The sequence below is a fragment of the Oncorhynchus nerka genome, linkage group LG4 (genome assembly GCF_034236695.1).
Source record: "Oncorhynchus nerka isolate Pitt River linkage group LG4, Oner_Uvic_2.0, whole genome shotgun sequence".
NCBI lineage: Eukaryota > Metazoa > Chordata > Actinopteri > Salmoniformes > Salmonidae > Oncorhynchus > Oncorhynchus nerka.
The window spans coordinates 53,720,353-53,736,757 of NC_088399.1; the positions used below are offsets into that span (position 1 = coordinate 53,720,353).

The window sequence follows — 16,405 nt, forward strand, 5'->3', positions numbered from 1 at the left end:
TAGCTGGCTAGACTAACTACACTCATTTACCAATCTAAAAATGTTTAGCCTACATGGGCTAATTGAGTGAATGTCAGCGAGTGACATATAACAAGAGTATGTTGCTGATGCACAACCAAGTTTCTAAATTACACCTTGTGGATTCTACTATTCTAACTCTCAACAATAAGTTGACACCCTGAGTAGAAATACATGCAAAAAATACAGAGGTCCGGACCTGTGTCATCATATGTAGCTACGGACCTGCCTGAATAGGTTGTGATCGTTGCTTGTCTAGCCGGCTGGCTGGTCTGCTAACATTTAGTGGCTTCCCTGTTTATATATACCAACCTCCATCTCAGTATACTTAAATTCTCGCCAACTACGAAACACTGCAACCACCAAGAATAAGGCTGTGGTCTCGCTACATACTCCCTAGGGGATGTTGGCCTATAAGCATGAGTACAAGTCTATCATACTACAGAATGTGAAGAAACTTGTGAGCAGCCAAATACTAACATAACACATGCTTACTCCTACAATAACACAACCATTCACTTTAAACATGTCAGAACCATCTAGGTTTTGGCAAGAGCATTTTATAGAAGTTTATTTGATTTAACCAATACATGCTTGTTTAATAAGATTTACTCTGCTATGCCAAATACCACATTTGAACATTTTCTGTGACTTCAAGAACTGACCCAGTGCAAACTGCTATTATGCTGAGCATTACAAAATAAGCAATAGTGTTAATGTCATGTAGGAAATCCGTAGTGTCCCAATGGGCCAGACTGTCAGTAACAGAAGCTATCCTGTGAAAGTGTCCTGTCATGTGAGTCGGGAAACATTGGGAGAGGATGAGAGATTTACATTGTTCTGTTAGTACTGGCTGTGATGCCATAGACACTGGGTTCATTGTTATAAAACCTAGAAAAAACTGCTTTCATTGTCTTAAAGCTTAAAGTTCATAGGAGAGCCCACCCCTCTGAGCAAATGGTTGTTTTTTTCTCAGTGCCTCTAGCTCTCTCTCTCTCTCTCTCTCTCTCTCTCTCTCTCTCTCTCTCTCTCTCACCCGCCTATCAAAGTCCACATGCCAGACTGATCATTTCCTTTTCTAAATTGAAGATGAGGGCGACCACATCTTTTCTCTGTTTCTCCTTTCTGTTCTATGTAAACACCCTGGTCTAAAGAGGCTGTCTTCGACCTCTACAGACAGAGGGAGCTGTATAATATACTCCCACTGCTGTGATCACTGACTCAAACAGAAGAATCTGTCACCTCTCCTCTCTGATCCTTCAAACCTTCTAACTTCAGTTTGAATCATATACAGGAAGTCAAACAAGAGGTCAAATAATTGATTAGATATACTGTCGATATCTAAATTCAAATGGTTTGTTTTTATTTTGGATTTAGTCTTGTACAAATGTATCTCTATTTTTATAAAAATAAAATAGAATATTATTACAAATTGTAAAAACCATCCAAGACATTCAGGTGCAGCAACATTTGACTAGACATGAATCAACAGGAAACAGACAGGTTGTTAAAGAATAGAATGGAGAGCTGCTCCAGATTATAAACTCAGATTAGCAGTCTGTCTCCCAGCCAACACTGAGCTCAGACTGAGTTTGTGGTAAAAACGGAGCTACAAGTAAGCAATATCCTTTAAGTGTGTGAAAGAATCGAATGGCAGACATTTGTCCGAGTTTAAATTTAGGCCATTGAAGGGCTACAATACTGTACTGTATCATGTCCAATTCGACCAAATAAAACATTCGTTTTTTGGTTTTAATCTTAAATCTTAAAGTTGTTCATCAACAGCAACGTTGTCGCTTCATCTCTGATCTCTCCTCGGTTGAATTCTTAAGTGGCTAGTTTGAAGTCTTTAAAAAAAAGAATACATATTTTAGTTTTTTCTTCTTTCTTTTTTATCCTCTCTCTCCCTAAACAAGCCCTAGGAGCTTCACCCCACTCCCTCCATCCCTCCATACTGAAATGTACTGTAAGAAAACAAAAATGTAATTTTGTCTGACCTAAATCAGAGGGTGTCTGAGCCATGAGCTTATTACATAGTGTGCTTAACTTGTGTTGTGGAGGAGGGCTGGGGTATTATTATCTTTTAGCTACCCACCCTGCTATAAAACCCGACATCTCCACATTGCAGTAGTGCTGCTCTGCTCTCCCTCCCTACTGTGAATCTGACAAGCCTGCCTTCTCTCGCTCAACTCCACTATTGCTTTGCTCACCAGCCTGTTTAAACCTGACAGGGACACCCACACTTCTCTCCGCTCCGATGTTCTACCGTTCCACTCTACTAGCAGTTCCTTATCTTTGTATTGGTGTTGGAAGCGTGGATATTCCCTGTTTTTGTGAATGGGCATCCGATGCGAGGTAGTTGTGACTGTGAATGTACTGACTGACCGACTGACTGACTGACTGACTGACTGAAGGACGGACTGACTGTCATCTCTGGGTACTCTACTCTGAAGAAGCAATGTGGCAGGCCACTGGACATCACTGGTAGACTTGGAATAATAAACAAAAAAAGGAAAGGAAGTAATTAAGAAGGTAGGCCATGATTATGAGGATTATAGTTTGGAATTCTGAAAATTCTTCATCTTTATATGTGTCATTTTATGTGAGTGTGTCTGCTTAGTGCTTACAGTGTATCAGTCTAACTGTGCTACAGTACATGTGCACAGTGCACCTGTTCAGTGTGTATGTGTTTGTGTACTCTGACAGAGACTTAGCTCTGTGTGTGGATATGGTAATTTGATGACTGAATTATTTGGGAAGCACTATGAGACGCAGTCTCATGAAAATGCAGTGCTCTTATTACTGATTCCGCAGTAATTCATGAAACATTACTAGTTCTCTTATTACTGATTCTGAAGTAATTTATGAAACAAAAATACATGTTTTTTGAACTAAAGTTAAAGTTGGAGTGTTGACAGATTGAGAACCTGTGGTATAGAAGACTATTGTTTGTGACACTCTTGTTGTTTATTATCTCATGAAACTCTTGCCTCATCCGCTTACAAAATATAAGGATTAGGCTTGTTTGTTTCACAATGGTTGCTTGTTGTCTAGTTAAAACATTTTGGGGGTACTAATAGACGTTCAAGTAAAATTAGCTGTATAGATTCGTTTTACAGAGTAGCAAATATGAAAATGAAAATATATTTTGTAAGAAAAATGTCTGTATCCGCCTCATCTGCTATCTGGTTGACTTTTACTGATACGTATTATTATTATTATTCATTTGTCATAAATATCTAAAACTATGAGATGAGGAGAGGTGGTGAGCTTGATAAAAGTGGTTGTCAAGAAGACACCAACAATTCTCCCAAACTATAAAGTCTGCTGGGGATCATCAACAATTTAATTCAAAACATCAGTGGTCTAAATTAAACTCATGAATTAAAACAGAACAGCCCGTAATCATAAGAATATAAATTCATGTCTGTTTATTATAGATATATAATGTATCTATAAATTAATAATAGCCAGCCAATTAACTAATTATGAACCCTTTATAAAGATAACCTTATTGTAAAGTGTTATTGGAATAGAATCAATAATGGAATGTTTCGAAATGGAATCAATAAACCAAAGGTTGACCTCTGAGACCTAATAAACCACAAAAACAATACCTGTACTGTCTAAGCTAGATAATGGTGTGAACCTTCAGGCTCCCCTGGAGACTGAGTAATGGCCCGATAATAAACTGCTGTACGATTGGCTTATAGGTAATAATTTGTCTCCCACAATAATTCACTACTTTTAAATCTTGGTCTATTAAATGTAATCACTCACTGTTACAGGTGTACTTTTCCCCTATTATAATGAACAAGACAGTAGTTAGAAATTATTTTCCTCTACATTCTGTGTAACAGATTTAAATGGCATGTTATCACAATTTAAGCTTGTATAAAGATACCAGGGCCATTTTCTTTAACATGTGGCAAAGTAATGGCATTCATCATTTTCTTTAAGAATCGATGGGTATACTGTATCATTAATTGAATGATGAAAAGATCTGTACATATCACAGTGTGGGTCTTTAGAGCCACACTGTGACAAGCATCTAATTCTAAACAACAGACTGTAGAATAATAGCCAATTTTATAGTCAGTGTAGTTTTTTCTAAACTAGTGTTCCCCCCAGACAGTGGAGCTATTTCTATCCATAACGACTCATTTTAAATAACTATAGGCTGTACGTTTGGCTCTGAATGCTTTACCTTTATTTAACTAGGTAAGTCAGTTAAGAACAAATTCTTATTTTCAATGACGGCCTAGGAACAGTGGGTTAACTGCCTGTTCAGGGGCAGAACGACAGATTTTTACCTTGTCAGCTCGGGGATTTGAACTTGCAACCTTCCGGTTACTAGTCTAACGCTCTAACCACTAGGCTACCCTGCCGCCCCAGATCAGCATTTCCCCAGACAATGGCCCTGGTGGGCCTGGGTTCACTAATCAGACGTGGTGGTGTGGGGGTTGGAGACAGAGAGAGAGAGAGCTGTGTTACTGTTAGCCCCCTAGTTAGCCACTGTCTGGCCCCTGGCAGCCTCTAATGATGACACTGCCTACCACAGGACTGGAGGCAAGCAAGGACACAGTGTTGGTTGTGGTGACACAGAGTTGGGGTGGGCAAGTGGTAGTGGGCAATAGTCACTCACTGTGAGGGGTCGGAGAAGAGGAGCTGTGGACAGGCCAACCTGCTCTCTCATTGTGCCATTTATCCTTCTGCAGTGTATTAACCTCTAGGGTACGTAGGACGGTAACGTCACACCTGAACTACATCCAGTGAAATTGCAGAGCGCCAAATTCAAAAACAGAAATACTGATTATAAAAATTCAGAAAACATACAAGTGTTACACATGGGTTTAAAGATGGACTTCTTGTGAATCCAACCACGGTGTTAGATTTCAAAAAGGCGACGAAAGCATACCATGCGATTATTTGAGAACATCGCCCAGCAGACAAATCATTACAAGCAATAACCAGCCAAGCAGAAGAGTTACACAAGTCAGAAATAAAATGAATTACTTACCTTTGCTGATCTTCATATGGTTACACTCAGAAGTTCTTCCTGCTCACTATCAAATATATACCGTGAATTGAATCAAGTAAAAATAAATGTTTTAATCCAAACCAATAGTGACAGTCTTTTGTACATAATTGTTTCTAATAGGTGCATTTTATCTGGGACTCTTTAACAAAGCAAAGTGGAACAGCTTTGATGTGGTCTATGGGGTCTATTTAGTATTAACACAGGATCAAAGTTGTCTTTCCATGGGCTGACAGACAGAACAGGGAGAGACTGCCAGAGCAAATCACAAAAAAAATAAGGGTTTATCAGGCCCTTTGACAAAGTTTTACAAGTGGAGTCCCCACCCTGACTGTTTTGAGGGGAGGGAGAGAGGGAAAGGGTGATGAAACAGTGATCCATCCAGGACCTTACTTTGGATAAGCAGTGCCCTCCTCCCCTCTCTGTCCATGTGGCACATCCTCCTCAGATCCTCTCCAGTACATAGTAATTAGCCCTGGAGAGAGAGAGAGAGAGAGAGCCCTGACAGAGAGAGAGAGAGAGAGAGAGAGAGAGAGAGAGAGAGAGAGAGAGAGAGAGAGAGAGAGAGAGAGAGAGAGAGAGAGAGAGAGAGAGAGAGAGAGAGAGAGAGAGAGAGAGAGAGAGAGAGAGAGAGAGAGAGAGAGAGAGAGAGAGAGAGAGAGAGAGAGAGAGAGAGAGAGAGAGAGAGAGAGAGAGAGAGAGAGAGAGAGAGAGAGAGAGAGAGAGAGAGAGAGAGAGAGAGAGAGAGAGAGAGAGAGAGAGAGAGAGAGAGAGAGAGAGAGAGAGAGAGAGAGAGAGACAGACAGACAGACAGACAGACAGACAGACAGACAGACAGACAGACAGACAGACAGACAGACAGACAGACAGACAGACAGACAGACAGACAGACAGACAGACAGACAGACAGACAGACAGACAGACAGACAGACAGACAGACAGACAGACAGACAGACAGACAGACAGACAGACAGACAGACAGACAGACAGACAGACAGACAGACAGACAGACAGACAGACAGACAGACAGACAGACAGACAGACAGACAGACAGACAGACAGACAGACAGACAGTCAGTCCCAGGGTGGGGGAGATAGCTACATCCCAAATGGCATCCTATTCCTTAGCACTACTTTTGACCTGGGCCCATATGGCTCTGGTCAAAAGCAGTGCACTATATAGGGAATAGGGTGCCATTTAGGATACTTCTGGAGACCAACCATGGACTCCCTCCTGGCCCTCCCTGGCCCCTCTCTTGTTCTAAGCTCCGCACCAATTGTTTGACTTGGCTGGGTTTTCCAGGGATGGGTCCTAGTCCTTCACAGCGTTAATGTTTGTGCAACCTGTTAGGGAACTTTTGGGCTCTCTATATCTCTTGCCCTCTCTGTCTCCACCCCCCCTCTCTCTCTCGCTCTCTCTCATCGGGTATTTATTTAAATTATTTCTGAAATGTAAAACTGACAAAAAAATCATTTTTATACGTACAAAACGCTCCGGAAATGTGATTCCACTTAAAGTAGAAAAGGCATTTGGAGAATTTCTGTAATTTTTCTACTTCTTCAAGTAATTTTTACTCAAGTTCATACAGAGATTGAGGTAGTATGTGCATGCAGATATGTTTAAAGTGACTGCATATATGATAAACAGAGAGTAGCAGTAGCGTAAAAGAGGGGTTGGCGGGTGGTGGGTGGCGGGACACAATGCAGATAGCCAATGTGCGGGAGCACTGGTTGGTTGGCCCAATTGAGGTAGCATGTACATGAATGTATAGTTAAAGTGACTATGCATATATGATAAACAGAGAGGAGCAGCAGTGTAAAAAGAGGGGGTCTCTAACCTAGGTCTTCTTCTATAGGTATCTTCCACTGTGTATAGATACTGTTTCTGTATGATAATCATAGAAACTGTTCCCTAGCAACAAGATCGAGAATATTACATGTTTAATTGGTAACTGATCAGCACAATTAGCATAATAAAAAAGAAATCATCGTCCCGGCTTAGACAGGACTTAGACTGCAGATGGATATTATTAACTCATAGCTTATTTACTCTGGCTTTATACTGTAACGTAACAGAAGCTGTGGACGATTTGGATCCAGTCAACAATGCGGTTGTGGTAAGAAGCCATCTGAAAGTATCTATCCACATGCCTGCAGTAACCGCTGAGGAGCGGACAGCTACAAGTTTAAACTCTATTCATAGACAGGACATGAATGGGCGAGAAAACGGCCAAAAACATTTTTAGCACTCACCGTAAACATCTTAGAGAATTAACACGTTTTCACAAGATCCTCCATAGGATAGCATTCAACACTTCACTCTAATCTAAAGAATATTCATATTTCATCAACTATGGTCTGTGCAGCTCTGCAAAGGGATTTTGTTGTATCACTAATTTATAAATGAACTTGCCTGGTTTAAATAAAATTAAATGTCTACCTCCATAGAAATAACACTTGCTTGGCACTGTGCTTCTGATTATTTTGGGATCTAGGCTGGGTAAAGCAGTTTGTGACAACTGTTGATGTTAAAAGGGCTTAAGCAATACATTTGATTGAAAATAAATGATATTGTGTTTCTCTCCATGTGTTGTAAATAAGTAAGAGAAGGAGAGGAGAGGATGGCCCACACAGAGGATGACCTGATTGGGATTCCGTTCCCCAACCACAGCAGTGACGTTCTGTGCTGTCTCAACGAGCAGCGCCGCTCCGGGTTACTCTGTGATGTAGTCCTCGTTGTACAAGACCATGAGTACCGTACCCACCGCTCGGTCCTTGCCGCCTGCAGCCAGTACTTCAAGAAGCTCTTCACCGTGGCCTCTGACGGAAGGGACCAGCATGGGGTGTTTGAGATAGACTTTGTGGCCCCCGAGTCGCTGACTGCAATCTTGGAGTTTGCTTACACATCCACGCTGACGGTGACGGCGTCCAACGTAAAGGAGATCCTTGGAGCGGCTCAGATGCTGGAAATTCCCTGCATCATCAACGTGTGTCTGGAGATTATGGACTCTGGTGAGGGAGGAGGTGGAGGTGGAGGAGGAGAGGAGGAAGAGGAGGAGGATGTAGAAGAAGAGGAGGAAGATGATGAAGAGGAGGATAAAGACATGGAGGAGGATGATGAGTCAAGGAAGGACGAGCAGGAGGATAACGAGGAGGATAATGCCAGTGAGAGGTCAATGAGGTCGTCAGAGAGTCAGGACCAGGTCGGGTCAGAGAGAGGAGCAGCTCTCAGTCCACCCAATACCTCCCAGTACCGGCAGCAGTACGAGCTGCAGCAGAATGAGAGGAAGTGTCGGGACACAGACTCTCAGTGTGAGAAATCCCGGCAGGAGCATGAGAGCATGGAGAGCCGAGCCCTCAAAGACTTTTCCATTGAATCCCTGCTACAGGAAGGGCTATACCCTAAAATGCCATCAGTCCTGGACAGGAGGGCTAACTTTTCCCCTCTGCTCCCCGGCTTCTACCCTCCCATGTGGGCCGCAGATTTCCCAGGTTTTCCCCAAAAGGATCTAGACCCCAACCACCATGCCCAGACTCCCCGCCCCTCCTACCCGCCCCAGCTGGACAACAGACCCCTAGACCTAGTTGTGAAAAGAGAGATCATCAAGGAGGAGCTAAAGGAGGAAGTCCCGCCCAGCATGCTGCATGGGGACTTCCTGAAAAACTTCCTGAATTCCGGCCTATCAGGGATGGGAGTTGAGATGGGGGTGGTACGGTCCGAGGGGTCTCACCTCCATCTGGGCCAGATAAAGGACGAGGCAGACTTCCGCTCCTACATGGGCTTCCTGAGCACGTCAAGCCACCTGGGGGCGCTGTTCCCTCCCTGGCAGCTGGAGGAAGAGCGGAAGATGAAGCCTAAAGCCTCCCAGCAGTGTCCTATATGTAACAAGGTGATCCAGGGGGCAGGGAAACTACCCAGACACATGAGGACCCACACAGGAGAGAAACCATACATGTGCACCATCTGTGAGGTGCGATTCACCAGGTATGACAAATTCATATACACTGTGTCTAAATATCCATACTTGTGTTTTAAATTGTAGCTTTCTGGGTTAAGAAAATAAAACAATGTATAGTATACATACAGTGACTTCAGAAAGTATCCATACCCCTTGACTTATTCCACATTTTGTTCTTACAAACTCAACATTGATTACATTTATTTCATCTATCTACACAATAATGACAGTGAAACCATGTTTTTAGAAATTGTTGCATTTATTGATAATGAAATACAGAAATATATAATTTACATAAGTATTCACACCCCTGAGTCAATACATGTTAGAATTATCTTTGGCAGCGATGACTGCTGTGAGTCTTTCAGGGTAAGTCTCTAAGAGCTTTTCACACCTGGATTGATGTTTTAAAAATTGCTAGAGTCTTGCCATAGATTTTCAAGTATATCTAAGTCAAAACTGTAACTTAGCCAATCAGGAACATTCACTGTCTTCTTGGTAAGCAACTCCATTGTAGATTTGGCCTTGTGTTTAGGTTTAGTGCCTTGTTGCGAACAGGATTTTTTTGAATATTGTTTTTGCTGTAGAGAATTCCTTCTTTTCACGCTGTCAATTAGATTAGTATTGTGGAGTAACTACAACATTGTTGATCCATCCTCAGTTTTCTCCTATCACAGCCATTAACTTCACCATTGGCCTCATAGTGAAATCCTTGCGTGGTTTCCTTCCTCTCTGGCAACTGAGTTAGGAAGGACAAATGTATCTTAAAAACTTCACCATGCTCAAAGGGATATTCAATGTCTGTTTTTATCATTATCTTTACCCATCTACCAATAGCGGCATTGGAAAAAAGACTCCCTGGTCTCTGTGATTGAATCTGTGTTTGAAATGTACTGCTTGACTGAGGGATACAGAGATGAGGCAGTCATAAAACAATCATGTTAAACAGTATTTTCTGAAGGCACTGTATGTGAATCTTTGAAAATTCAATATGCTTTAAATGCCAGGATTTCATACTCATTTCGGATTTTCATCTAGTAGAATTCACTGCATGCGATTGAGGAAGAGAATCGTCTTTCAGACCCACGTGTTTGACTGCAGCTGATAATGAGATAAGAGGACGGGCTGTATCAAAATGAACGAATGGTGGGAAATTCCGCATCAGATGATGCATTCTCAGTATGAGTCTAGTATGTTGATACTTGTTGCTTACTGCTTAAGTATGAAGTGCGATTAATACACAGTATTATTTCAGTAGGTTGTAGGCAAGACAGATTTCGGACACTGCACTTTCCTCGCACAGTAATAGGTCTTATTAGTCCTATAGACTATACAGAATATGGATGTGTAAAACAAAGTGCTTCCCAATCATCTTTTAATCAATGTTACTTGTATATACACCCTTAGATAAAAGGCTTTCAAAAGTGTTCTTCGGGTGTCCCCATAGGAGCACCCTTTTGGGGTCCAGGTAGAACCCTTGTGGGTTCTACGTGGAACCCTCTATGGAAAGGGTTCTATAAGGAACCCCAAAAAGTTCTACCTAGAACCAAAAGGGTTCTACCTGGAACCAAAAATAGTTCTTCAGCCAAAGGACCCTTTTTGTTTTAGATAGCACCTTTTTTATAAGAGTGTAGCAATCATGTTGACACCGGCGTTTGAGATCTTTTAAGGGCAATGTTATTAGGGTAAGGGAACAATGTGTTTTTGTGGTTCAGGCTAATTATTTTCATCCTCTCATCTGAATACCACTTGAGAGTCGAGACCTAAAAGGTGGAAACTGGAAACCCCCTTTAATGGTTTCTCATTTCCTGCCACTGTTATGGCACGATAATTTCACCTTCCATCCAGTACCCCAAAGTATACCTATGCTTTCGTCTCTCTTACATTTTTCAAAACACAGAATATAACTCATTTTTTGTCTTTCCAGGCAAGACAAACTGAAGATCCACATGCGAAAGCACACAGGCGAGCGCCCCTATATCTGTCTTCACTGTAACTCCAAGTTTGTCCATAACTATGACCTAAAGAACCACCTGCGTATCCACACAGGGGTGCGGCCCTACCAGTGTGAGCACTGCTACAAGAGCTTCACACGTTCAGACCACCTGCACCGCCACATCAAGAGGCAGAGCTGCCGCATCTCACGCCCTCGACGGGGCCGCAAGCCGGCCGCTTGGCGCTCAGTCAACAACTTCCTGCAGGGCCCTCCATGCTCGGCCAATCACCACGAGGGCGGCAAGACGCTGACTGAGAGGTCGGGCGGATGCCGGCTTCTGCCCTCCCATGGGGGAGTTAGAGGTCAAAGTCTGAGCCTTGGGGAGAGAGAAAGACGGGACCTGGGTCTGGGTGGTAAGAACCTGAGTTATAAGGACTTGGACAGTGACAGCAGAGAGAGCAGAGAGAGCAGGGAGAGTCGGGAGGCTCGGCACCGGTCAGACAGGAAGCAAGTGGTGGACGAGGTGGAGATGGAGAGACAGAGGGGCGTGTTCACCTTTGCCCTGGCAGGGCCTGGGGAGGAAGTCCTTACCCACCCTCCATTTTACATCCCTGACCCCTGGACCATGAGACTGGAGAACCACACCCCTAATATCCCTGAGCCGGCAAACTAAACATTTTCCAACTGACACTTCCAAATGATAGCTAACTGACACTTCATTTCAGAGTTCTAAGAATCGCACAGAACAGAGAGAGTTCTCTGTCTGGTAGATTTCCCACCTGCTGTTTAGAGATTTAAGGGGAGTGATGTCTGGGAACATAGGTAAATAGCAAACAGGGTAAATACTTGGAAAACAGTTGATGTTAAACATCTCAGATCAAAATCTTTTGAGCTGCCATCTTTACAATCGCAAGGATTTTGATAAAAACTTTTCATTTGGAGAAGTAAAACTACATATAAAATACATTTTATATGTTCCAAAAGTACTAAATTGAAAAACATTAATACTCTCAGGACATGAAATAACTGTTTATTTTTGGATTATTAATGTAAACGTGTAATTCATAGTGTAATTAATTAAAACTTTTTTTAACTAGGCAAGTCTTATTTTCAATGACAGCCTAGGAACAGTGGGTTCAGGGGCAGAAAGACAGATTTGTACCTTGGGGGTTTGAACTTACAACCTTCTGGTTACTAAGTCCAATGCTCTAACCACTAGGCTACCCTGCTACCCCACTAGGCTACCCTACCCTAACATATGGCAATACGTTGTTTCCTAAATTCCCAGTCTATAAATGAATAAACTGATAAGCTACAAACTACGGATTCCAAATGTACCCAAAGTTTCAGACTTTGGGTACAGTGCAAATAAACAGGGTAGTCTAAGCCACCGAAGAACATTCAAAACCATGAGAAATTATTCACTTGACAAAAATAATCTACATCGAAAACTTGTTTTTACCCTTGTAATGCATTGTTCTCAGATTTTGTCTGCACTATTGTAAATATATACAAATGTTTTAAAGAATTTGACCATAGTTATGTTGATTATTGTTGTATTATATTTGTTGTTGTTTTTTATAGTTGATAACCCCTCCAAAGATGTGGAGTTTGATATTGCACAAACTTGAATAAGCCTTGTGTTACATTGCATACAGTATGTTCTGTGTTTCTTCTAAAGACCATGTTGTGTAAATAATTTGTGAAACAGATAGATTATTGCTTTAGCTATGTCACCTGCTGGTGATTTGATTGCTGCAGTAAGACATTTAAAAGGGGTTTCTACCCTATTTTCATATACAGTTTGTTTTCTGATCTGTGTGTAAATGTTGTTATTCACAATTATTTGAATTGAAATGGGAAACTATTTTCTTGGTATTTATGCATATTTAAATTAGCCTTGGCTATATTTTGCAAATATGTTGTTTTATAAAGACACTAAATGTTGTACTCCCGTGGGTCTGGGAGTTTAAATTCTGGTTTTGTGTGTGTGTGTGTGTGTGTGTGTGTGTGTGTGTGTGTGTGTGTGTGTGTGTGTGTGTGTGTGTGTGTGTGTGTGTGCCCAGTGAGCGTGAGAGAGCGCGCTTTTGGTGCAAATCTTTCATAACTGGAATTATGGTTTGGATGCCATTTTAGAGAACGACACTCAACATCCTCAATCATCTATTGAGCTATAGCTTGTATTCAAACATCAATATTATAATCACTGTCTTCATAAAAGCATACACAACACCTCGACGTTGCTATCAAAATAAACTGGTGATGATAATATCACCATGAAACATCAAATAAATTGGATGCCTTGACATTGTAAAGATTTTACATAAATGTATACTTTTCCAAATAAATTAGGGCTATGGAATTTTGACATTTAAAGAATGTTATTTGATTGTTGGATAAAAATATACTTGCATTAAACGTTTATAATGCTGTAAAACAGTATTATGTTGAACACTTTAGTTAATGTTCTTTACAGCTGGTCTTCTTCGTCTGAATTTATTTGACTGTGCAAATAGAAGTTCATCCCTTATATTTTTATTTTTTTATTTCACCTTTATTTAACCAGGTAGGCTAGTTGAGAACAAGTTCTCATTTACAACTGCGACCTGGCCAAGATAAAGCAAAGCAGTGTGAACAGACAACAACACAGAGTTACACATGGAGTAAACAATAAACAAGTCAATAGCACAGAATAAAAAATAATAAATAAATAAAAATATCAAGCTCTCATTGTCTCACTGCAAAATTACATGTTTGTCCATGTTTCTCCAAATTTTGATGTGTTCGTTGACACCGCACTGCCTGTCACTGGGATTGATCCTGAGTGCTAGAAAAACCCAAGCCTACTTGATGGTAATAGTGCTCACCATTGAGTTGGAAAGGCAAGTCTTAATAAATGCCTAAAGTGAACCTTGGAGTTTATATGTTTTAATCCTATCCCATCCTATCCTTAATTTGACCAATCGGAATGGATGCCTGACTTGTTAACCAATTAGAATTAATGCCTGAAGTTAACCCTAGAGTTGTTTCTGTAGCCCAACCCTTAAGCAGCAGAGTCCTGTTTTATAGACCTGGGTTCCATTCCAGCTTTTTGCCCCTAATGGAAGATTTTGCAGGGAGTTTCCTTATGTCTTGAGGACCTTCAAAAACATCACATTTCGACTTGAACCTGGAGTGATCTCACTGGATATGCATGTAACTGTGACTCCCTATAGAGGTCTGTGCAGGACTGATTAAAAGCCAATTTATAATTGATCAAAAAATGTGGCCAGAGGCTTTGTATGTGATGCAATTGTGGAGCCTCCGCCAGCATGCAGAAACCAAATCAACCTCCATACTGCATCCCTGTGCGCCTCTCAAACTTTATTAGAGGAGCTGCATGGTCAATCTAACATCTGCATTGGCAGTGCAGCATTTACGATGATACGGGCTCTGCAGAAGTTATGGCATTCATACTTCGTGCGCTTTGCAGAACAGCGCAGAGCTGTTGATCTGAGCTGTTGTGAAGGAAGTGAGTTTGTGTTCATACAGGACCTCCCGCCCCCACCTACATGTCAATGTGGGGGTATATGGAGCCCTACACATTGTTACAAAATTTGGGAGTCTGTCACTTATACTCCCTCTTCGGCCTCTCGGTCATCAGGCTGCTGATTATCCCGCACACCTGGCACCATCATCTCGTGCACCTGCGCCTCATGATCCTCCCTGTATCTGTCACTCCCCTTGGTTCTTTCCTCAGGTGTTATTGACTCTGTTTTCATGTCGGCGCGTTGTTTGTGTTTCGTGTTCATTGTTTCTTTTATTTATTAAAACAGTCACTCCCTGAACTTGCTTCCTGACTCTCAGCGCACTTATTACAGAAGCGCACCGCAATGCAGTACAGAGCTTAATTTGGCCTCTTTATGCCTCCATATGGAGCCACTGACCACATTTCCGGATCAAGCATACATTGGCTTTAACAATGCAGAGTGCTCCATATAGCTCCATTATTGGTTTGAAAGTAGGTTGGGACTGTACCTCCTCTACAAACACATCAGTTCCTTGACAACTTCCTTCTCAATAGCTGTTCTGCTCATCTAAGGTCAAGAAGTATGAAAATCCTGATGTCTGTGGAGGCTGCTTTGCAGTAAATGTTGTATGGCCACTTCAGATTAACTTAATTCACCGCAGCAGGCCCACACCCACTGGCTTTCTGTCCGACTCCTAACTGCTACCACAAGGACTGGTCCAGAACCCAACCACAGTTCCGCAATGTTATTTTAGGCATATGTGACACAGCTCACTTGGCAGCCATTGTCGCAACCATTTTGCGGCCTATAGGCAATATTAAAATGCGCAAAAATAACCTAAGAAACAGGTTACATTACCATAGATTCTCACGTGTCCCAGTATAGACACAGTTTGAAGAGAGCTGAGTTGTAGACTTGCATTTTCTCTTTAGCTACCTTTTAGGAGTGGGCTGATTTTCAGACGGAGACAAATATGGGGGATCAATATTTATTCATAGGCAATGTAGTAAACTAAACGACTAATAATATTTATGAAGAAAAATGTGTTGGAAAGATAACTGCCTTGTTATCTTCATAGGCTATAGACTCTATTTAATTAAGACCTGATCTCACAGTATGGCCACATAGGGCAGGTACATTCGGGACACTCAAATTAGTATGATATGTTATGTTTGGTATGGTATGGTTACATATGACAGATGGTTACTTAAGGCAAAAACAAAAGTAGGGTGGTTGGTCAGGTTGAATTGGTGGGCTTACTGAACTTGAAGCAACAAGAATGATGAGAGAGGACACTTGCACTTTCTTTTGAGCTACATTTTGCTCATAGGATATAGCCTACCTTTTAGGAGGATGATTTGCAGGCAGAGACAAATAAATGGGTAACCAATATTGAATGAAAATGAAAAGGGCCTTTTACTTTGCAACGATTATCTTATTTTTTTGCACCTCGAGTCACGTTGGTTGAGCGCCCTCCTTTTCTTTCCATTGTCAATATTCATTTACAGCCACTGTAGTAAACTATAGTCCAATCCAGTGGTGTATTGCTGCCTGGAGAAGTGGGAATACTAAAAAAAATCTTAAATATTTCCAAACTCCCAGCTAAGGAAATGTGCCGTGTGAGAAACAGTGACAAACACTCTGAATTACCTAAAATGTTAAATCCCATATTGGTCTTTCACATCAGGCCAAACCGAGCTATACTGTGCAAGTAGGCTAATAGTAGGCCTACCATTGAAACAGATACATGTGAAAATATTTTCTTAATTCTTACAGATTTTCACTTTCAAAGTCACACTTTTTTCAAAATTTGATGTTCTAAATCAGTGTTTCCCAATCTTGATCCTCGAGTACCCCCAACAGTACACATTTTTATTGTAACCCTTGACAAGCACACCTGAGTCAACTTGTCAACTAATCAACTAGCCTTCAATGAACTGAATGA

The 16,405-nt window shown here is 41.5% G+C and overlaps 1 protein-coding gene across 2 annotated transcripts in view; it reads left to right on the plus strand.

Moving 5' to 3' along the window:
- Nucleotides 1-14,782, plus strand: part of LOC115127712 (zinc finger and BTB domain-containing protein 7C-like) — a 30,592-nt gene extending 15,810 nt beyond the window's left edge. Inside the window, exons 1-3 of one of the 2 annotated variants that reach the window (XM_029657339.2) lie at nucleotides 2,140-2,550; nucleotides 7,658-9,041; nucleotides 10,943-14,782. In XM_029657339.2, coding sequence (XP_029513199.1) covers nucleotides 7,678-9,041; nucleotides 10,943-11,624 — 2,046 coding nt within the window. In that variant the 5' untranslated portion in view covers nucleotides 2,140-2,550; nucleotides 7,658-7,677 and the 3' untranslated portion in view covers nucleotides 11,625-14,782. Of the gene's footprint in view, nucleotides 1-2,139; nucleotides 2,551-7,657; nucleotides 9,042-10,942 lie in introns of those variants that run through there. The other variant, XM_029657331.2, reaches the window with a different exon arrangement.
- Nucleotides 14,783-16,405: the final 1,623 nt, after the last annotated feature.